The sequence below is a fragment of the Mauremys mutica genome, chromosome 1 (assembly GCF_020497125.1).
Source record: "Mauremys mutica isolate MM-2020 ecotype Southern chromosome 1, ASM2049712v1, whole genome shotgun sequence".
In the NCBI taxonomy this organism is placed as follows: Eukaryota; Metazoa; Chordata; order Testudines; family Geoemydidae; genus Mauremys; species Mauremys mutica.
The window spans coordinates 266,048,052-266,071,650 of record NC_059072.1 but is presented as its reverse complement, the minus strand read 5'-3'; the positions used below and the strand labels follow the sequence as shown (position 1 = coordinate 266,071,650).

The following is a 23,599-nucleotide window of genomic DNA, read 5'->3' as shown; positions in this document are numbered from 1 at the left end:
GCTTGGAGGGCATGCTGGGGCCAAGGACACAAGGTGGTGCATTAGGGATGGAGGTGCAATTGTAGCACTAAGCTTTGTGGGGATTCTGAACGTCAGAGAGCCTATAGGCAGCTCAGGCAAAGCTGCCGTAACTTAAAGCAGCTCCTGGGGCTGAGCTACCTTATACCGGGGCCATTTCAGGCCCTGCAGCAGCCCAGAATGCAGGCAGTAGAAAGGTGACATAAAACCATCTTTGTCCCTGATCATCCTGGCCCATGCTTTCTGTGCTGGAAGTGCAGGACAGTCTCTAGCACAGGGGTCGGCAACCTCTGGCACGTGGCTCGCCAGGATAAGCACCCTGGCGGGCCAGGCCAGTTTGTTTACCGGCCCTGTCAGCAGGTTCGGCGGACCGCGGCTCCCACTGGCTGCGGTTCACCATCCCAGGCCAATGAGGGCGGCGGGAAGCGGTGCGGGCGAGGGATGTGCTGTGCCAGAAAGCAAAGATAAAATAATGAACTTTAGCTTATTCTTAAGATATTCTTTCTTGGCTCATTTATCTGGGAGAAATACTCTATTTTATTCAGGAGTATGATATACTTTCCTTGGAAATCAAGATGTAGTTTTATGAAGCAATGTGAATGGTGTCATATGTTGCATAATATATTTCTGGATGTTAAAATTCCAGCTCCAAAATCGGATGAAAGTAAAATAGGATATTTTATTAACTACAAATTTTCAGAGAACCTCTTTTGCACAAACCTTGTGCAGTGATGAAAATCTGTAGTCTGACTAGCAAAACTCATAAAATGTATAGTTCATACTCAATATAGAGTTAGTCTGCCTTTGTAATCATTCTCTTACAGAGCTGAGATTTAAAATAAAATTTGAATGAAAGAGATCTGCCTTGAGGTAAATGACTGCCTCACTTAAATTAAGTGAAATCAGTATGGTTTGAATTTTGCACACATCCTGTGAAACTTTTCAGGTGCATAAAAATAAAAGGGAGAACTGTTTAAGTAGTGAACTACACAGGTTCTCTTCTCTAAAACTATTCAATCTTGGGGAAATTGATTGTGAAAATTCAAGCTGCTCTAGGGCAGGTTTTTAAGCAGCAGATTAATATAGGTTTCAGTGGTCTTTGCCACATTATAGCGGTCATATAACCTGGATATGACAGCTTCCTTATAAAAGTAGCAGTAAATAAGGAGAGGCTGATCATTAGACAATTAAAGCAACAAGTACAGTAAATTAAAGAACTAAATTATTCCATCATGCATTAATCTGGAAGACAGAATGTGTAATGCAACTTACATGTGCAATGGAATGTTATCAGGAGTTCCATCCCTGTTATAGTCTGTCAAGTCATTTATGGAACTTACTGCCATGATCGCCTGTCCAATGGTATAAACAATGGACAGGGAGATAATGGTCCTGTTGTAAAGGAAGAAGACAGAAAATATGTTTTTTTAACTGCACAGCTAACTCAGATTTCTTTCTAGTTCACAAAATGTTTCAGGCAGAAAGATAATTGGTTAGAATAAACAGGATGAATAAATCCACCATGAAATAGCTATGAGAATCTTATCACAAGATACTGTAAATATATCAAAACATTTCCTGAATAATAAACAATTTATCCCATACCAGTTATACTTTTGATACTTTATTTTAAAAGTAGTCTCTGCTTAACCAAAAAAAATAATTTTATTATATTACTTAATTGAATTAAAGTAAGGTAATGAGACAAAAGATATTAGAAAAAAGGCATGTATTCTGGCATTTTATTTAACATCAACATATTGTGATTGCACCATCAGTCAGTGCTTCAGTGATTGCCTCTTTAATAACCAAGTGAGGGAAAAAAGTAAGATTGTGAAAGTCCTTTTGTCCTATTTAATATATTGTGAAATTTAAATTGTATATGCATTATACCAACAATATGCAACCTATGCTCTGAGTACATAACTATTTATAGTTCTCTATTTTTCTTCATTGAAACTTCAGGGGAAAAATAATGAAAACTACACAAAAGTATCTTCAGAAATAATGAGACTGTCCCATTAGCTGGTTCACTCAGATTATAGTGTATTCATCTATGAAAGACTAAAATTCAAGACTAGCATCAGGATAGTAGTGCCGACGGTAGCACCAAATGTGACTTTCTCTGTTGCCACTGCATTGGGCAACTGAGTGTGCATATTGTAGTGTGATCAAGAAACTCATAACTTTAAACTTGTGTCCATTCTTGTTTCACAAAGCCCTTAAACATGTTCTTTACTTTAACTTCAATGGGACTTAAACATGTGCTTAAATGTTCTGCTGATAAGGGCTATGTAAGTAATAGAGAGACAATTTATGTCAGGGGTGGCCAAACTTACCGACCATCTGAGCTGCACACGACAATCTTCAAAAGTTCGAGAGCCGGGGCACCACTGCTGGTGCTCAGGGCTTCTGCCCCAGTCCTGCTGAAGCTTGAGCCCCAGCAGGCGTAAACCCCCCCCCCACACACACACTCCTGCTGAAGCCCTAATACCGCCCTTCCTGTTGGGCAGAAGCCCCTATCCCACCAACCCACTTCAAGGTAGAGGTCCCACGCTCCCCCCCCCGCCCCAAGTCTGGTAGGTGGAGAATAGGAGGGTACCTGGGGGGGTCTCCATGAGCAGCACTTTAACTGTAAAAGAGCCGCATGCAGCTCACAAGCCACGGTTTGGCCATCGCTGATTTATGCAATTGGTTCTGTGTGATTTACATGTATGGACAGCACATTGCAAAAATGCTATGTATCCTCTTTCACAGGTTAGAGCTCCCTGTCCAACAGAGTATGGAGAAAGTCCCTGAGAGTACTCCCACAAAGTGATAGTGTACAGGTACAGTAGATGGGTTACTTGAGGATTGAACCTCCATGATATTAATGCTATAATTATTAGTACTTTGGCTAACCTCCGCACAGTTCTGTCTGTTAACCTTCCTCATGAACTTTACAGTAGTAGTTTTTTGCTTCAAAAATTACCCCAAAGCATATTTTAGAAGTAAATCAAAAGTTTTATATTATTCCCACTTGCCAAGACTCAAGTTCTAGGTTCCAACAGAGTAGTCCCATTGATCTCATAGTAAGCTTTTGCAAGATCAGGGGTTTAAGCTGCGTTGGCAATCTGATATAAATCAATTATTGTACTAAAAACACAGAATCCTAAAACATGGTTTTGATAAATGAGTTAAAAGTTGAAGGGTGGAATTCACAAAGGGGACACAGGTGCTACTTTAGATCTCTAAGTCCAACATTTAGGTGCAACAGGCAATCACAACCTCCTGCTTGGCTGCCACATAACCCTATAGATCAGGGATGGGCAAACTATGCGCTGGGGGCCTCATCCAGCCCTTCAGATGTTTTAATCCGGCCCTTGAGCTCCCGCCGGAAATCAGGGTCCAAGGCTTGCCCTGCTCTGGCGCTCCAGCCAGGGAGCAGGGTCAGGGGCTTGAGCCGCTCTGCACGTGCCGTGGCACCACATGGCACCCGGAAGCAGCAGCATATCCCTCCTCCGGCTCCTACACGTAGGGGCAGCCAGGGGGCTCCACACGCTGCTACTGCCCCAAGTGCCACCCCTGCAGCTCCCATTGGCCTGGAACCGCAGCCAATGGGAACTGTAGGGCTAATGCCTGTGGACGGGGCAGCGTGCACAACTGCCTGGCTGCCCTCTGTGTAGGAGCTGGAGGGGAAAATGCCACTGCTTCTGGGAGCTCCTTGAGGGAAGTGCCACCTGGATCCTGCACCCCTGACTCCCTCCTGTGCCCCAACTCCCTGACCCAGCCCTGATCCCCCTCCTGCCCTCCAAACCCCTTGGTCCCAGCCCAGAGCACACTCCTGCACACCCAACCCCTCATCCCCAGCCCCAGTCCAGAGCCCGCACCCCCAGCCAGACCACCCTCCTGCACCCCAACTCCCTACCCTAGCCCGGACCCCCTCCTGTATCCTGAACTCCTGACTTTTGGCTCTACCCAAGAGCCTGCACCCCCACTCAGAGCCCTCACCCCCTCCTGCACCACAACCCCCAATTTTGTGAGCATTCATGGCCCGCCATACAATTTCCATACCCAGATGTGGCCCTTGGGCCAAAAAGTTTGCCCACCATTGCTATAGATACCTATTTCCCCCATTAAAGTCTCCAAAGAGCCTAAGTTTCGGTGGCTGGGCATGCACACAGCTGACTAAATCTTGACACCAACCAGTAGATTGGTGCCTAACTAATTCCTAAGCTTCAGTGGGACCAGAAACGATGAATTCCCGGACTATCTTGCCTTTAGGGCCTGATCAGGAAGGCATGCTCAAAGCATACCTAACCCCCCTAAAAGACAATGACAACAGAGATGCCCCTTATAACCTTTAGTTTAGTGGCTAGAGTACTCCCCCAGGACCTGGGAGACCCAGGTTTAAATCTACCCTCTGCCTGAGGCAGAGAGAGGATCTGAATGTGGGTTTCCCACTTCTAAGGTGAGTGCCCTAACCACTGGGCTATGCAGCAGTCTGGGACAGAGCGCTCCTGTTGAAACGGTTCTACTGTGTATAAATAATTAAATATTCAGCAAGTGAATTAGAACTTGGGTCTCTCACCTCACTGGTGAGTGCCCTACCTGAGTCATTCTCACACTCTCTTTGTCCCAATGAATATTTCTGTCAGTGACTCAGGCTTTTCCTCACTTCCAGTTCTGAATGAAATCTACTAAAACTTGAAACCTCTCTACAAATCTGAATTCATGAACACCAGCTCCTGACAGAGTATTCTTGAATCCTGAGGGTGGTTTGAAACACTCTTTCCCTAAAGCAAGAGTTGGAATTTCATTGCTTTTTTCAGTCATGCCTTCATTTGATTATTTTGCTTTTTAAATAAGCACTCACTTGAACTTTCCCAGCCAGGAGTCAGCAATGATTGCTCCAAGGATTGGAGTCAAATAGCACAGAGCAACAAACGTGTGGTAGATGGCTGTAGATAGGTTATCATCCCAATGGAGAAAATATTTGAAGTACAGAACAAGCACAGCTACAAGGGGGAACAAAACAATCTGTTAGGGAGGTGATAATCAGTAACTGAAACCAAAAACAGGTGAAGATTGAAAAGGAAGTTACCTCGCATTCCATAGTAGGAGAATCTTTCACAGAACTCATTGATGACAATGAAGAAAATGCTGAGTGGATAACCAAAGCAACTTGGCTGAAAGGGAACAATGGTACAATGTGAATTCCAACAAAGCCACGAAATGTATAAAGAAGATCATTATCTGGCCGCAATTCATAATTCTAACCCAAGTCAGTACAAATTTTACTAGTTACAGGTCAATTATTGCATACCAGTGTAGTTAAATCTATTGACTGCAATGGAGCTAGGCAAAACTGTAATTGAATAAAAACTTCATGTATTGCATATTTAGGATGCTAGGCTTCTAATGTCTAGAGTAGGTCTGACTAGTATTCCAAAATATGCAAAACACTGTTATTATTCAATTACATTTTTATGTTGAAATCTAGTGACATTTTTAGATCTCTCTTGTCAGGTACAAATGATGAACCATTAGTGTTGGACTAAAGCAAATCTTCCAGAAAGACAACCAGTCTTGATATGAAACCATCAAAAAGAGAAAGAGAATCTTCCACTTCCCTTGGTAGTTTGTTCCAGTGGTTAAACACCCTCACTGTTAACATTTGTGCCTGATTTCTGATTTGAATTTGTCTGCCTTCAACTTCCAGATATTGGTTCTTGTGTACCTTTTCCCACTAGATTAAAGAGCCCTGTAGAATCCAGTATTTCCACCCAATGAAGATAAAGTTTAGGCATGCAAATTCATGAGTATATCACTGTGAGTATTTGCATGCTGGATCTTTTAGGCCATAAGAGTTGATGATTCATGAATTATTGAGTTGCATAGCCATGCTGAGTACTGAGGTGAGAGCAACAGAGTACAAAATTAGGCAAATACAACCAACATATGTGCACAGATCTTTAAAAACCTTTTGTTAGCTAAAATGCTCTGCATACTGGTTAATGTTTTTGGGCCAATAATCATTATTGTTTTATCTGCCCTGAAACTGGAATCTGTACGCTCGTTGATACACAAATTGAAATGCCATCTAGTATATTTTCACTGTGACTTTGACAAGTACCTCTGTGCCATCACCTCAAATGTGTTTTGTACCTCTACAAGATTAGAATATTATGAATCACAACAGATACTTCTACATCTCAGCAGCAACAGCACACTAGCTTCACAAACTACTGGGCCATGTCTTAACTCTGGCCTTCTCAGTGTCAGTACAGTTCCACAAATATAGTACAGATCTAAAATATGGGCTAAATGCAAAAAATACAGAAGATCTGGATTTGTAGCTATAAATATAGGAATCTTTCTATCTACCAAATTAAGAGAAAAAGATTCCAACGGGGAATGGAAAACAGATGGATAACAAAAGGTGTTTGAATTCAAACCTATAGGAACAGGAGACAGTAAATTCCATGCAAGGCCAAAACACAACCTAAAGCATCTCACATGGAACCCGAAGGCTAATGTGATGGACACTTTCAAAATGTCTCAATAGAATGCATCCTGTCCTCCTGCCATAACTACAGGGCAAGGATCAGGGACGGCTCCAGGCATCAGCACAGGAAGCAGGTGCTTGGGGAGGCCAATGGAAAGGGGCGGCACATCCGGGTCTTCGGCAGCAATTTGGCAGCGGGTCCCTCAGTTCCTCTCAGAGGGAAGGACCCGCTGCCGAATTGCCGCTGAAGAATGAAGCGGATTGTGGCTTTTTTTTTCTCTTTGCCGCCTGGGGTAGCAAAAAACTGGAGCCGGCCCTGGCAAGGATAAAACTGATCAGTGGCAGGTTTTTATTGATGGTGACAATGAACATGCAATTTCTCTTAGTCTATCTAGGAGTTTTTAATGTAGATGCGGATATGATGACTGTTTAATTTTGATAACATAATTTACATGCATGACTGATGGTTTTCAGTTTTCAGTACAGTCCTTTTTGTCTCAAAATATGGGTATCTCTGCTATAAATCATAATTTATCAGAGCAGTACAGCTTTTGTTACTGAATACTACAAGACACCTTCAGTATCTTGAAAACATAAAAGCTAAAACAGTGTCACAAATTACATTTTAAAATTAGTTTTCTGTGGAGAAACAAGAAAGGGAACAGGAGAATGCTCTGCCTTTCATATTTATGCCATGCCTATTCCTAGCTTACTGTTTATGGGCCTGATCCTGCAAGATGCACGATGTTATTAGATCTGCAGCTTGCAGAATCAAATCTTAAGAAAATCTTCATTTGATTTCAATGGAGCTATGTCAATTTACACCTACTGGGGATCTGGTCCTGAGACTATAGTCAGTTCTGTGATTAATACCTTGCTTTTTAAAAAACTTGGAAAGCTTTATTGTGTACTATAAGAAATTACCTAACTTCTGAGAAGAATTTCATACTGAGTTGTGTTTAATATCTCATAGTTCAGACTTGTTTTAGATATCTCATAGTTCAGACTTCTTAAACTGGGGACAATACAGTCTTGTGTGGCTAGCCAGACGAGGGATCACAGGAAATCTTGATACTAAACCATATAACCCTTGTGGCAAAAGATCAAGTACAGAAGGATCTTTGAACACAGATTAAACATAATTGTATATGTCAGCTACAGTTAAAGTGAAAAAGATTATCAAATAGTGCTTTAAAAAGCAATCAATATTAATATGCAGGCTAAATCTAAGAGATAATTTAGTTTGAGGTTTAAAAAAATCAATTGTTCCAGAGGTCAAGTTTTTCTGGAATTAAAGAGCAATTTGTTGTTGAAAAGTGGCATTTGATACTGTTTGATATAATGTTATGAGATTTCAGTAATTTTTGTATTTAGACTATTGCAGTAATGTTAATAATTCAGATCCAATTCAATGCAAAGAAAAACAGCCCAACAGGTCCAACTGAAAGAAGTTGTACAATGGAAGTCCTGCCTGCAGTTAGTGAATTGAGAAGCTTTGGTCAATAGTGGAACCTCTAAACATAGCTCAAATTAAATTTCCACCAATTTTCTCAATTATTAAGAAGCTAGATATGGAAAGACTTATTGTGTCCATCACATTGGAAGTATAAATTAGTGTCTTTTATCTATCATATTAAAGGGTTACTACATTTGAATCTACAGCTTTCACAAAAACACAACTCAGTATGATGGTCAGTAGCTTGTCAACTGTTATGAATTACATCTGCTGCAGTGATGGATATGTTCTGAGACATTTTGTAACACTGATCTTGAGTTCAGAGCTAGTTACACTTGCATGGTAATGAGACATTCGTCCAAGAGACTACATTGATGGAAGATACATTAATGGCAGTCTATGGGCTGTGGGTGAGAAACCTTGTGCTGCATGTAAAGAAGTATGCTTGTAAATATTACAACTGAGAGAAATAATAAAAAAAAGATAAAACACAAGGATGGGCCTGCCTAGATTACATTCAAACTTACTCTAGGCTCAATTTGTTTTTTTATTTTTCAGTTTCTTGACAAACTTTGGTGTATTATATTGGGTAAAATCTTAAACAAATGAGCGTAAGAATATATTTGCTTATTAGGGTTTCTATAAGAGAAAAATGAGATGGGGTACCACCCCTTCTACAGACATACCAGAGCAGTCAGATGAACAAAGGTCTTCCTAATATGTAAAGCTCTCATCCTGCTTAACTACATCACATAACTATGTGTTGGTAGCTACACTTTTTGTAGTGAAGGTATCTGCTGTGTTTACATTCTGCTTCACTTTTATTTCAGGATTTTCTCTTTATTTTTTATCCTAGGCCAAAACACTTTACTTTTTTGATAACTGAATTAGATATTGAGTTTTTAAAGTAAATTGCAATTAGATACTGTTGGGAGCTTCAGAAAGAAAGAAAGTGAGCTCTGATCTCAGTAGAATGGAATCAGGATAGCGATAATGATCTGCATACGCTGTCTGGCCCGGGGAGGTTGGGATACTGTGACACGGTGTCAGGTACTAGGACACTCCACAGACCACCCTGCTCTTCTTCGCTCACATTTAGGTGTATGCAGTGGCTGGGAGTCTTTCTAAAGGCCTGATCTAATGCCCACTGAAGTAAGTCAAAAGACTCCCATTGACCTCAATGGACATTGGATCAGGCTCTAAGGCAGTGAATCGAATTCTCTGCTGATGTAAATGGGCACAACTCAATTGACTTCAGCTGGGCTTATGTCCATTCAGCAGAGATTTTGGCTCAGCATGTCTATGTAGTATGTTGGGAACAATGGGAACATTACTTGAGTACAACAATCAAACACTTTTCAGAGTTAAAAAAATAAATACTAACCCCATATTTTCTTTCCTTCTTATTTTTCTCTATTAGAAAAAGAGAGAAACAAATTTATGTAAACTAGGAAATAACATTTCTTACCAAGACAATGGAAAACACAATAATCTTAGCTTAATAATAAACACAATACTCTTAATAAGAAAAATATTCTTAATTAATTTAAACTGTAAATAATTCAGTATAAACTTGGCAGTATTCATTAGCCATAAGCATTTTTACAGATAAAATGTATGTACAGGGTAAGTAAACTTTCAGACCTCTATGTGTGGCTTTTTATACTCTGAAACGATTGTTTCAAAATTAAATGAAATTGTTTTTGTATTGTGTATCTATAGTAGAGCAATTGCAGCTTGGAAGTTATATTTATTTTCTGTCCCATACCATAATTAGTAAACTCTAAGATATTTAGTTTATGTATCAATTAAGAGGCATTAACTGTATACAAAAACTTGAACAAGGAAGGGTTTTGAAAATATAATTACAGGCAGTAAACTGAATAAGAAATTTTAAAAAATAGAAAACAAAAAAATTAAGCAAAGTTTGAGTACATACTAAAGCTACCTCTCTATTAAATACAAACTATAGAAACACACATTTATTGTTTAATATTTGTAGAAAGTCTCATTGTAAAAGCCAGCTCTTCATAATAATTGCCATGCTGCAGTCTGTATGCTTTGGTGTTTTAATATATTTACATAGGAAACTAGCCATAACATTTGAATTTAGTTCAGATCATCCTAGTGTTTGAAGTTTGGTTGCCTTTCACTTATCTGTTTAATAGACAGAAGTGAAATACTTCTGTAATTGGCACAGATTCACATTTGGCATCATTGTTTGGATATTTAGTCCATTGCAAAGGAATATGAAGTTGAAAACAAGTTTTAAAGAAGAAAATTATGATATTTTGTACAGACTGAAAAAAAATCTTTATAATATGCTTTCAGCCAGCGGGGAACAAGTACTAATATTTAATTTTACTAGTAAGATGAGGGGAGCTAAGAAATACACAAGAATGTAGGAGTCCCGAGATTCATACATATCTCAAATGAAAAACAGTCATGAACAATGCAAGGCAGTATCACACATACTGTAAAACTTGTTCAGACCATAAAATCATCACTAATCCAGGCGACACCAAACTATCAAACAGCCCCAAAGCCGTGATCTGCTTCAAATTAAGCTCTGGGTGCGCTACCTTTACAGCTTGCTTTACAGACAGGGCAAAAGTAAGAAGTAGAGACAAGATAAAGACAAATGCCATTCAGCTTGATCCTGTAGATTCTGCAAAATACTGAGCACTACGGCCTGATTTAGCAAAGCACGTAAGCATGTTACTAACTTTAAACATGTGAGTAGTCTCACTGAAATCAGTGGGAAATGTTTAAATTCTTTGATGGACTGGATGCCTTGATGCTCAGGGCCCAGAGTGGTTCTGCAGGCCTCTGAAGCATGTTTTTCCAAAGTGAGTTTTGCTGACAGACACGGGGTTCATGTCATTGCTGATAAAGAAATCTTTGTGTGAAAATATAATGGACGTCAGCACTTCTTATGTTAAAAGTTCAGTATCTTGAAGATAAAACTCAAGTACATCAGGGATGTGTACTTTGAAATCCTGGTTTGCAAACTAAACAAAACTATAACAGATTGTCATTATGAAAGGAAATGTTATTTCTGCTTACTTGAGTAGCATGTAGTCCATAGTTCACTGTGTGCACATAAACGTGTACACAGTGTACTGACAACAACAGTGCTGGATACCTAAGCCCCTTCTTTTTCCGTTTAAAACAATTTTTACTGAAAAATTCCTGGGTTTTACAAAAATATTCATTTTTTTTATTTTAACTACTTTTATATCATTCAAATATATAAAAATACCTTGTTTTATTAGGAAAATACAATACACTGCATGAGATATATGTATTATGATAATACATTAGTCTGTGTGTAGATGCAAAGCTGCCTATTGAAGTAAAGCTATATATTAGTCTAGAATAGTGGTTCTCAACCTAATTACCATTGTGTGCCACATATGCAGCTCTCTATGTGTTACGTAGGCCTCATCCACACAATATATATACTTCCTACATGGCCCTGAGGATATCACATGGGCCACAGCTGTGGGCTGATTGGGCCGCAAGTGGCCCATGAGCTGCAGGTTGAGAACCACTGGTCTAGAACAGCGGTTCATAAACTATGGGTCGGGACCCCCTATGAATGGGGTCACCAGGGCTGGCTTAGACTCGCTGGGGCCCAGGGCCAAAGCCCAAGCCCCACTGCCCAGGGCCAAAGCCAAAGCCTGAGGGCTTCAGCCCCGGGGCGGCAGGGCTCAGGTTGCAGGCCCCCTACCTGGGGCTGAAGTCCTTGAGCTTCAGCTTTGGCCCCCTTGCCCAGAGCGTCAGAGCATGGTCTTTGGCCTCCCTACTCGGGGCAGTGGGGCTTGGGTGGGTTCAGGCTTCGGTCCCCCACCCTGTGGTCGTGAAGTAATTTTGTTGTCAGAAGGGGGTCGTGGTGCAATGAAGTTTGAGAGCCCCTGGTCTAGAAAATACACACAATAAAAATACAGGCACACAAGCTCTGAAGTGCATGTGCATCTGAATGTACTGAGGAATCTCACGCCCACCACGTACACATTTCAAGCTGTTAGCAAATAACAGTTTAAAGATTTGACTCACTAAAATGAGAAGAATACATTTCAGAACACAAGGACGTATTTGAAAGTTTAAAAAAACAGAAGAAAAGGATGAAGTTGAGTGTATGCAACTGTAAACTGTTTATTCAAATGAAAAGTTTTATTTGGGGATTAGAGACATACTGTATTCTTAAACTCAGAGGTGGCACTGTGTTTTGAATTCTGTTTTAGTTCTGCAGCAAACCACATTGGTGAACAGAATTCAAAGCATTAATCTACTGAATACTTCCCCCCTGTCTTTCTGTCCACCAGAATAAACTCTGATATTTACCCTGAAAAATTATTAATATTTTTTTGCCCTGACTTTTACCTGTTTTTGTTGTTATGGTCATAAACACTGATACATTCCTGGGAAAAATTAAATAAAATAAAACCTGAAAACAAAGGGCCCTATGTTAAATTTTAGCACTGATTGAAAATATACTTGTTAGTACATTGTGCAAGTTTATTTTTAAAAGATTTAATCTCTTATTTTGACAAATAGAATAATTATGCTACACAGATAAAATGAATATGGAAAGTAAGGAAAATCAACACATGAAAAGCATGGATATATTTTTTCTTTATAAAAATAAAGAAGTATAAAATATACCAAAAACTGTTTTAATGATCATTTCAGGATAAATACCCTTACATGCTATTTCTGAAATTAACAAAAATGTTGCTTATGCAATTCAAACAAAGAGAAACATAAGTGGATATCAAGGTATCCATGCTAAAGATTACATCTGTCCATAATATTATCCCTGAATATTTTTACATGTTGATGGTTTCAGAACACCTGCAGCACTGTTATTTGCTATACCATATCTCCAGCAATTATTATTCTTTTAAATATATGTATTTGTGTTTGTGATATTTTGACCTACATTGGAAGAAAAAAGAACAATAAAAGAAGTGTAGCTCTCTGAATTCTACAGGCACTGAAAGGAGGCCTTAGTTTTCAAATTCAAAAGGCTAATAGGTAAAATAATTGCAGTATATAACCAGTGGGTGCAAGGGGGGGATGGAGCACAGGACCAGTAAGTCACTCTCTGTAGCCTTGTTGTCTGCTGACCACTCTGCTGGAGACACCATAAGGTTGCTGAGTCTTCTCTGTGTCTACTGCTATGCAACCATATGGGGATTCCCTTCTTTATGGATCTCAGGGAGCTGCAAGCCTGAGAGGCTACCAACCCTAAGCCTTCTCATTTGAGAGGAGGTTCTGAGGAAAACTCCATGAGATAAATTGGCAGAATTTCCTGGACCACAGTGGTACCTCCATGGGTGAAAATGATTAGGCTTCATTTCAATATGTAATATTGGTGGCCTTGCCAGTGCTCAATCAACAAACAAACAAACAAACAAACAAAGTAATGTCAATCCCACTAAGCACGTTTTAACACATCCTTCTGCATGGTTAATTACTGGGTCAACTACTCCTCTGTATTATTCTATCTAAGAATCTTGCAGGGAGTACTGAATCCTCAAGCATGTATTTTTCCCATTTTTATAGGGCCTTGGTCATTGCCAGAAGCAAATCCTCAACATTCACTTCTTTAAATGAGGGAGAAATGTTCATACTTTTTAGCGTACATTATGGGGACTTATATCTGGGAGCTGATGGACTCTCTGAGCATAATAAAATCTTTTCCTCCTGACAGCTCTGAGGATCTTATTCCTGTCTACCCTCTAATCCTTGGAAGGCAAGTGTTCTTTTCTGACTTGAATTCAATTGATTTTTCTTGCTGTGCATTTGGAAGCAACGTCCCTAGCAGAAAGCTCTATCGTATGCATCCAGGCTGAGTACATTTCAGAGCCATTTTTCAAATACTAGATGTTACACTGTGGGCTTCTATGTTTCTGGAAATCAGTCAACATTAATGTTTATGGTTCTGACTTGCTTCTTGACCATTTCTAAACTAAGTCTCAGGGATTCACTATCCTTCACCAGGGAAGCTGATCAAGTTCTTGAATGCACCAGAGCCAAGATTTTCAAAATGAGAGCCTAACGCTGTGCTACTAAGTCCTTATTTAGCACCTAAATAATTGGCCTGATTTTCAAAAGTGTTGAGCAGCACCCAGCAGTTCCCATTGACTTTAACGGCAGCTCAGCACTTTAAAAAATCACATTACGTGTTGGTGGCATCCATTTTTGTTTTATGCAGCCCTCACTGTCCTTGACTTTAAAAATGGTTACTTTAACTTGTTTTTAAGACTAACTTCCATTAAACTGACTGTGTCTCCATCTTTTCCAGGACTGTCTGTTGGGGACATGAGTGATAGTTCATCTGGCACAGAGTATTACTTTCTGGGTCTGGGATTCTCTGGATGTTGGTGTGAAGAAGTTCATTCATTATTTAAAATTTTCCCCTCATTGGATGTTTTTTCAGTAAGGCCAGACACAAAGAGGCCAGAAAGTATTTCCAGTTTGTATCATCATCCTTGATTCTGCCTTGTAAAATATGCTAAAGTAATATATTATTTTAATGGCAATGTGGCTATAATTTTTTCCCATATTTTATGGAAAATGAACTGCATGACTAACATATTTTCACTGCAAAAGAATATGTCCCAAAGAGCAATCTATACCACTCTCACTCATCATTGCCAAAATATTTTAAACATTAGACAAATAATACCTGTTTAAAGCAAAAAGACATGAGATACCTTTAATCCTCTAGTTAAGCACTAAATCAGGGATCGGCAACCTTTGGCACATGGCCCACAAGGGTAAGCACCCTGGTGGGCTGGGCCAGTTTGTTTACCTGCCGTGTCCGCAGGTTCGGCTGATCGTGGCTCCCACTGGCCATGGTTTGCTGCTCCAGGCCAATGGGGGCTGCAGGAAGCGGCGGCCAGCACATCCCTTGGCCCGCGCCACTTCCCGCAGCCCCCATTGGCCTGGGATGGCGAACTGTGGCCAATGGGAGCTGCGATTGGCTGAACCTGCGGACGCAGCAGGTAAACAAACTGGCCTGGCTTGCCAGAGTGCTTACTCTGGCGAGCCACATGCCAAAGGTTGCTGATCCCTGCACTAAATCTATCTGAATTGGTTATTTACAGATGGGTTAATCCTTTGAGAAAAACACACCACCCAAGCATCTGCTTGGATTATCCATTTAACATTCAATACCAGGCTGGTGGAAAGTGTTATGGGTATATTCTCATCCAAAAGCATGAAAATTCCAACTCCCATTAGCATTAATGTGAACGCTGTACTCTGGCTAAATGAGACCAATCCCGAGAAAAAGTTTGGTCTTTCTTTAGGAATGTGCAAAGTTTCTAAAATCTCTGGGCCAATTATTCAAAACTCAGATCAGAAACAGCTGTCATGTTCCTATACTCTTACGATAACTCTTAAACATATCTAGGGCCCAGACAAATTCTTAGTGAAAATATATCAAAGGAAGGTATTTGGAGAACAGTGATCACGTGCTCCCAAATTTGAAATGGGCAGCTCTTCTCAGAAGAAAATCTTTGAAGTCACTGAAAATTTAATGTTATTTGATTCAGATGAGGTGACAATAATTTCCCCCCTAAAATATTAATCATTTTGGATAGGGAAAAGTAGGTTTTTTGTTGACTACGAAACACTGATTGGATAAACAATTGCTGGGGCAGAGGATCCTGATGTGAATTTTTTTTCTATAATTAAATAAAAAACTGCTAGTATAACATTAAGATTGCACTGATTACATAAAAGTCAAGGACAGTTAAGGTTTTTAAACAAACATAAACTCAGCCAAATGGTACATCCCACAGTAAATGTTTTGTGGTACAACACACCAATTCAGCAAGAAAAACAGAAATAGTGCCCACATAAACATAAGGTGAGTGAGTTAGCAGTGCTTTGTGAACCTTTTTGAAATGTTAACTATAAAACAATGTAATCTCATTTTTTTCATTTAAATTTCCTAGTTTTGTAGCCAAGGAGAAATTGTGTTCAGTTTGTGTTCAATTGGTTTCTGAAAAAGAGATGAACGTGATTTGTCTTTTGCTCACTTGCAGCTAAACTATGTTACTGGTTTAGCAACACCAGTGCCAGTTATGGGTAATTTTCATATTATAGATAAAAGTGCACACCTTTAATTATTCCAATAATACATGTGCAAGGTAGACCTGATGCTCCCACTTAGCAGAGCTGGGGGCCAAAAGGCATAATGACTACTCCTTTCCCTACCAGGGTCAGAAAGGTGAGGGGGTCAGATTAATTACTTGCTTCCTGGGAACTGTTCCCCAATCCTTTATTTAAATTTCCTGGAGTCTGAAGGCCCAAATGCATTTTGAGTTGCAAAGCCTGAGAAATCTGAACTGAACATGTGATCTAATGACCACACAATCACAACACTGGGGGGGGGGGTATATGAGTGCAGGAGCTTTCAGGTTAAGACACAGCAGATAAATAACTTTTTATTAAAAGTAAGGAATTATCTAAATTATGTAAAAAATATCTAAAAGGTAATAAAATCATGTCCTTTAATTTTCCCTATTGACTCCAAACTTTGCAATATATTAATATGCAAAATCATCAACCATTCTGAAATTACTACCATATTACACTATCTAAACACAATCGGTTGCATGAAAGATCCACAGCCCTAACACATAAATCTTGGGGAGGGGAGCGATTGTTCAGATTCTGGATTATTTTAGTAGTTTTGTATTTAGGTAACAACACACCCACGTGTAGCTGATGCATTTGGCAGGTTTTTTACTGCCCCAAGTGGCAAAGTGGAAAAAAAAAAAGATAAAGCCAATCTGCGCTGCTTCATTCTTCTGCGGCAATTCGGCGGCAGGTCCTTCGCTCCCTCTCTTCCTCTTCGGCAGCACTTCGGCAGCAGCTCAAAGAGGAAGAGAGGGACCGAGGGACCCGGACATGCTGCCCCTTTCCATTGGCTACCCCAAGCACCTGCTTCCTTTGCTGGTGCCTGGAGCCGGCCCTGGCACCCGGGAGGCTCTGGGGTAGGTAGTAAAAGCAAAAAGAACCAATCAATATGTTTCCCCAGAAAATTTCCCTCTCTGATTTGCACAGTACAGGTTGGCTGAGATTTTTAATTAACTTCTTTATTAAGGTTTAATACAATTTATTTGCACCTTATTTTATCTTTTTATTATTTTTCCCTGCTGATTGTGTTGTATTAGTTCTGAAAGGGACTGGCCAAGGTATGGAAGCTTAGCCACTACATCAAGAGGAGCAGCTGCCCTTGCATTGAGACAAGGTCCCCAGTTTCCACGAGCTCCACTCCACGCCCCTCCCCCTCCCCCACCTCCAGCCCCACCTTCCCACACACCCTACAAGCTTCCTCTCGGCCCTTCAGGGGGAGCCGGGTGCCCCAGAGTAACAAGCAGTCTGGGTTTCCCCCACAGCTTTCCACAAGTCCAGCCTCAGGAGCGTCCAGCGGACCAAACAAAGTGGGGGAGAGCGATGAAGCAAGGAGCCCTCTTGCAAAACCTGACTCTGCCCCAGTCCCCCCACAAGCGGGGAGCGAACAGCGGCCCCAAGGGATTTCCTCAGTCTGCCCCTCCCCAGCTGCAGCCAGGCACACACGCGCCCTATTACTCACTGCCAGGAGGGCAGGGGACTGGACTAGATGACCTCTTGAGGTCCCTTCCAGTCCTATGATTCTACCCAGCCTTGCGCTTATGTAAAGCCCTGGGTCCTCGCGGACCGCCCGCAGGAACCCGGGGGCGGGCACCTCGCAGTCGCATCACTGGTGGCCCTGTGACCCGAAAGACCTGGCGTGGGCAGGACCGAGAGCAGCAAGGGAGGCTGCTCCTTCCCCACCCGGCTGGAATAACTAGCGCCTGCCCTAGGCGCTCGCCCGCTTTCCTCGGTGGGTGCCCGAGCACCGCCCCGCCTGCCTGCTGGCTGCCTGAAAGCAGCAGGTGAAGCAGAGGCCGGGGTGGTCCTGGCCGGGGCGCGCCCTGGTTCCCTGAGCAGCCCGGCCACAGCTGCGTTACAGCCGCACACGTGCTGCTGCCAGGGGCACCCCGCCAGGCGCTGGTGGGGGGCCCTGGAGTCACAAAAGCGGGGGTCACACGAGAATACGCTGCTTGAGCAGGCGGACGCTGCTGGCGGAGAACAAGCCCAGCGGGGAGGAGGAAGAGCAACTAGAGACACTACAAATCCCCAGCCAGAAACCTGATCCCCCAAGAGCAGAGCAGAGCTCTATACCCCCGCCCCCCCCAGCCCGGCACCCCCGCCCCAAGCGCAGAGCTCTATACCCCCGGCCCCCCCCCAGCCCGGCACCCCCGCCCCAAGCGCAGAGCTCTATACCCCCGCCCCCCCCAGCCCGGCACCCCCGCCCCAAGCGCAGAGCTCTATACCCCCTGCCTCCCCCCCCAGCCCGGCACCCCCGCCCCAAGCGCAGAGCTCTATACCCCTGCCCCCCCCAGCCCGGCACCCCCGCCCCAAGCGCAGAGCTCTATACCCCAGCCCCCCCCAGCCCGGCACCCCCGCCCCAAGCGCAGAGCTCTATACCTCCCGCCCCCCCAGCCCGGCACCCCCGCCCCAAGCGCAGAGCTCTATACCCCCCCCCCCCCCAGCCCGGCACCCCCGTCCCAAGCGCAGAGCTCTATACCCCCTGCCCCCCCCAGCCTGGCACCCCCGCCCCAAGCGCAGAGCCCTGCAGCGGCCAACAAGCCCCCCACAGCTCCCACTCCGGTCCGGGGGGGCTACACCAAGGATGACTCTGGCTCTTTCTCCCCCATAACCCTCCACCCTAATTCCCCGCAGAGCCTCCAGCCCACCGGCCCCAACAACCTTCCTCATCTCCCAGTTCTGTGGAGCTCCCGCCCTGAGGCTTCTGCCCCCAGCACGTACCCATTGGGGCTCCCGCGCTGCTGCCGCTGCTCTCCTGACTGGGAAAGTCCTGGGTGGTGTGGGAAGGAGATGATGGCGAGGGCTCTAATTTAAAAGTGCTTCTCTTGGCCGGGCGCCAAGCCCTACCCAATGCCCTGGGCAGGAGCGGCAGAGGCAGAAGCGTGTCTCTCCACAGCAGCGAGCCAGGCGGGAGGAGTCACCCAGAGCCTCGGGGAGAGGGGCAGGACGCTGCACCAGACCAGTGTGGAAACGCTGAGGGACTAGCAAAGCTTTGAGAGTGTCCCTTGTTCTATCCCTTCGGGGACAGTTCCCTGGGGCGGGAGGCAGCTGCAGGGAAATGAGCAGAGGTCTGGAGCTGACATTAGGGCCTTCTTAAGATTAGGTTAAGTGGATATTTGTAAGGGTAGGGAATGACCTCCACGCTTGGGAGTGGGGGAAAGACCCTTAGAGGAAGAGGAGGAATGAAAAGAAGGCCTAGCAGTAATGAGAGAGATGGGGGGACATGCATATACAAATCCAGGGGCAATGTGAGAGACTATAGAGAGGGAATGAAGGGGTATAGAAAGCTGGGGCTGGGGAGTGGAGAGAAATAATGGATAGGAGGGGGAAATGGATAGAGCAGTGGGAAGGTTGAACTGTTGGCGCAGTTGAGGGGTTGGAGAACTATTGCCACAGAACAAGAAGACAGGAAGAGAGACAAAGAGGGTATATGTGAAAAGGGAACAGGATAGAGATGGGGAGACAGATAAAGGAAGAGGGACTAGCAGTGAAGTGAGGGATTCAAATGTGAAAAAATAATCATGTGAGAGTGAGAGAGAGAGAAGGAGAGAGGAAGCAGAATTACAAAACATCATTTGAGCGAGACAAAGCGGGTGAGGTAATATCTTATATTGGACCAACTTCTGTTGGTGGAAGAGACAAACTTTCTAGCTACACAGAGCTCTTGAGATCTGGAAAAAGTCAGACCTATTTCTATACCTAAAGAATGGCTCTGTGTAGCTTGAAAGCTTGTTTCTTCCACCAACAGAGGTTGATCCAATAAAAGATATTACCTCACCCAAAAGATATTACCTAAAATCTGTCTTGAAGAAGCACAGGAGAGGAACAATTTTAGGGTGGCAGATAAAAATATTCTAAACCTTTTTTATGGTACAAACCAAAAATTTGTCTAAGTGAAAACACAGACACTGAAACAATTTGGCAAGAAAATAAGAAAAAAAGGGAGAGCTGGCAGACAAAAGGAAGAACAAAGTTTGCTATCAAATATACATATATACACACACAACACACACACACTCACTCAATGACATACACTAGTCTGTGTTTTTACTGTGCTTGTTGGCTGATCACTGGGACTGACTACGTTGGGGCTCAGTCCTGGTTAGAAAATGCAAACAGTTCCTGTGCCAACAACCTGGCCAGTTTTGAAATTGGAACTAGAAAATATCAAATGTGTATTTTAGTTTAGTTTGACAACAGAGACAGGTTCACTTCCGAATATTCTTTTTGCTATTCTTATCTTTTAAAAAGTTATTGCTCTGTCTGCCCTTGATTTTGTCCTTTTGACTCAGCTAACGTTTAATTAGCATTACTCAGTCTGAAAGTGCTTAGACAGTTGGTCACAATCTTTCTAATCTTTCTCTTCCAGCATCTATGTTCACTTTTTAAAGCTTAAACCATGATGTTTGAATAGTGAAATATGAAAACTAATGGCCAGTCTGCAATAACCTTAATTCCACAGAAGGAGTACCATAACCATACTTCATAAGTAGCACTTTTTACATCAGTGGAGTTACTTGTGGTGTAAGATACTATTAAAAATAGTAAAGGTATCACAGTCTGGCCACAGTTAGAGACAGCAGTCTAGGAAGATAGATCTATGTTCTTTTTGTCCTAGTATTAATTTATCCTGGGTAAACTGGCACCAGAGATTGATGATGATGTTTTTTGTTTTGTTTTTCCCAACCTTCTCCTCTTGCCCAAGTATTAACTACTTCACTTCTGTACTGTTTCCTACGATATTAGGCATATATCTACTATGGCCAAGATTGGTTGCCTCAATTTAAGGGTACCCAATACGAGACACTTGAAACAAGCCTGATTTTCAGAAAATGCTGATCATACAACCTCTGAAAATCAGGCCTCTTTAAGGTGTCTCAATTTGGCCACCCAAAAACAGGTATCCAAAGTCAGTAGTCACTTTTGAAAATCATGGCCATTTAAAAACAAAAATTAACCCTTTTCTCAGTTGAAAAATGAATAGTGTTAATTAAGAATATAAGAATACAATTGGGGGAGAGGGATAGTTCAGTAGTTTGAGCATTGGCCTGCTAAACCCAGGGTTGTGAGTTCAGTCCTTGAGGGGGCCATGAAGGGAATTGGGATAAAAATTTGAGTGGGGATTGGTCCTGCTTTGAGCAGGCAGTTGGAGTAGATGACCTCCGGAGGTCCCTTCTAACCCTGATATTCTATGATCTCCTACTTATTCACACAATGCAATGTGGAACACATTGCCAGGGGATGTTGTGAAGGCCAAAACTATACCAGAGTTAAAAAAAGAATTAGATAAGTTAATGAAAGATAGGTCCATCAATGGCTATTAGCCAAGATGGTCCAGGACACTACCCCATGCTCTGGGTGTCCCTAGCCTCTGACTGCCAGAAGCTGGGAGTGGACAACAGGGAATGGATCACTCCATGATTGTCTGTTTTGTTCATTCCCTCTGAAGCACCTGGCATGTCCATTGTCAGAATACTGAGCTAGATGCACTATTGGTCAGACCCAGTAAGGCTGGTCTTATGTTGTTCTTATGAAAGATGTACAAAAAACATTAATTCACTTGCAACAACTTTAGTTTCCTGGCACTCAAAAATAGCTATGGAGTTTACATTGGGCTAATGTATTTGAGTATTGAGCTGAAGAATAATGAAAACACATTTGTGGCTCCTGATGCTTGTGGTCGCTAATGATGACAGAGCTATAGATACAATTTGTTGTTGTGAGTTACTGCTGCTTCTATAGCCCTGTCTATAAACTGCTAGTTAGTTTTAAAGGAAGCAAATCAACATGTAATTCTATGGGAATGTTGAGATTAGTACAGAAATATATGATATCCTGATGTGCACTGCTATGCCAAATACAACTAATGTACCCGGAAATCCTGGACGCCCCATCATCTCAAGCATTGGCACTCTCACTGAAGGACTGTCTGGATATGTGGACTCTCTACTCAAACCCTATGCCACCAGCACTCCCAGCTATCTCCGTGACACCACTGATTTCCTGAGGAAACTACAATGCATTGGTGACCTTCCAGAAAACACCATCCTAGCCACCATGGATGTAGAGGCTCTCTACACAAACATCCCACACACTGATGGAATACAAGCTGTCAGGAACAGTATCCCTGATGATGCCACAGCACAACTGGTTGCTGAGCTCTGTGCCTTTATCCTCACACACAACTATTTCAAATTTGATGACAATATATATCTCCAGATCAGTGGCACCGCTATGGGCACCCGCATGGCCCCACAATATGCCAATATTTTTATGGCCGACCTGGAACAACGCTTCCTCAGCTCCCGTCCACTCACACCCCTTCTCTACCTACGCTACATTGATGACATCTTCATCATCTGGACCCATGGGAAGGAGACTGGAAAAATTCCACCACGATTTCAATAGCTTCCACCCCACCATCAACCTCAGCCTGGACCAATCTACATGGGAGGTCCACTTCCTAGACACCACGGTGCAAATAAGTGATGGTCACATTACCACCACCCTATACCGAAAACCTACCGACCACTATGCCTACCTTCATGCCTCCAGCTTCCATCCTGGGCACACCACAAGATCCATTGTCTACAGCCAAGCACTGAGGTACAACCGCATCTGCTCTAACCCCTCAGACAGAGACCAACACCTACAAAATCTCCACCAAGCATTCTCAAAACTACAGTACCTGCACGAGGAAATAAGGAAACAGATCAACAGAGCCAGACGTGTACCCAGAAGCCTCCTACTGCAAGACAAACCCAAGAAAGAAACCAACAGGACTCCACTGGCCATCACATACAGTCCCCAGCTAAAACCCTCCAACGCATCATCAGGGATCTACAACCCATCCTGGACAATGATTCCCACACTTTCACAGGCCTTGGGTGGCAGGCCAGTCCTCGCCCCCAGACAACCTGCCAACCTGAAGCATATTCTCACCAGTAACTGCACATCGCACCATAGTAACTCTAGCTCAGGAACCAATCCATGCAACAAACCTCGATGCCAACTCTGCCCACATATCTACACCAGCGACACCATCACAGGACCTAACCAGATCAGCCACACCATCACCGGTTCATTCACCTGCACGTCCACCAATGTAATATACGCCATTATATGCCAGCAATGCCCCTCTGCTATGTACATCGGCCAAACTGGACAGTCTCTACGGAAAAGGATAAATGGACACAAATCAGATATTAGGAATGGCAATATACAAAAACCTGTAGGAGAACACTTCAACCTCCCTGGCCACACAATAGCAGATCTTAAGGTGGCCATTCTGCAGCAAAAAAACTTCAGAACCAGACTTCAAAGAGAAACTGCGGAGCTTCAGTTCATCTGCAAATTTGACACCATCAGCTCAGGATTAAACAAAGACTGTGAATGGCTTGCCAACTACAGAACCAGTTTCTCCTCCCTTGGTTTTCACACCTCAACTGCTAGAACAGGGCCTCATCCTCCCTGATTGAACC

General features: G+C 42.8%; 1 protein-coding gene and 1 long non-coding RNA gene across 8 annotated transcripts in view; one reads left to right on the top strand and one right to left on the bottom strand.

The window, feature by feature from the left end:
* Nucleotides 1-14,718, top strand: part of LOC123366096 — a 59,459-nt gene extending 44,741 nt beyond the window's left edge. For 3 of the 7 annotated variants that reach the window (XR_006577920.1, XR_006577917.1, XR_006577930.1), the window contains 2 exons: nt 2,776-2,846; nt 14,275-14,718. This is a non-coding gene — a long non-coding RNA (uncharacterized LOC123366096). Of the gene's footprint in view, nt 1-2,775; nt 2,847-4,681; nt 5,265-5,750; nt 5,810-13,532; nt 13,724-14,274 lie in introns of those variants that run through there. The other 4 variants (XR_006577922.1, XR_006577923.1, XR_006577925.1 and 1 more) reach the window with 4 other exon arrangements.
* The window catches only part of SLC15A1 (solute carrier family 15 member 1), a 52,104-nt gene extending 33,220 nt beyond the window's left edge, over nt 1-18,884 (bottom strand). Inside the window, exons 1-5 of the mRNA XM_045009199.1 lie at nt 18,840-18,884; nt 9,346-9,374; nt 5,102-5,186; nt 4,874-5,015; nt 1,291-1,410 (exon numbers count right to left, since the gene is read on the bottom strand). Coding sequence (XP_044865134.1) covers nt 1,291-1,410; nt 4,874-5,015; nt 5,102-5,186; nt 9,346-9,374; nt 18,840-18,843 — 380 coding nt within the window. The 5' untranslated portion in view covers nt 18,844-18,884. The remainder of the gene's footprint in view (nt 1-1,290; nt 1,411-4,873; nt 5,016-5,101; nt 5,187-9,345; nt 9,375-18,839) is intronic.
* Nucleotides 18,885-23,599: the final 4,715 nt, after the last annotated feature.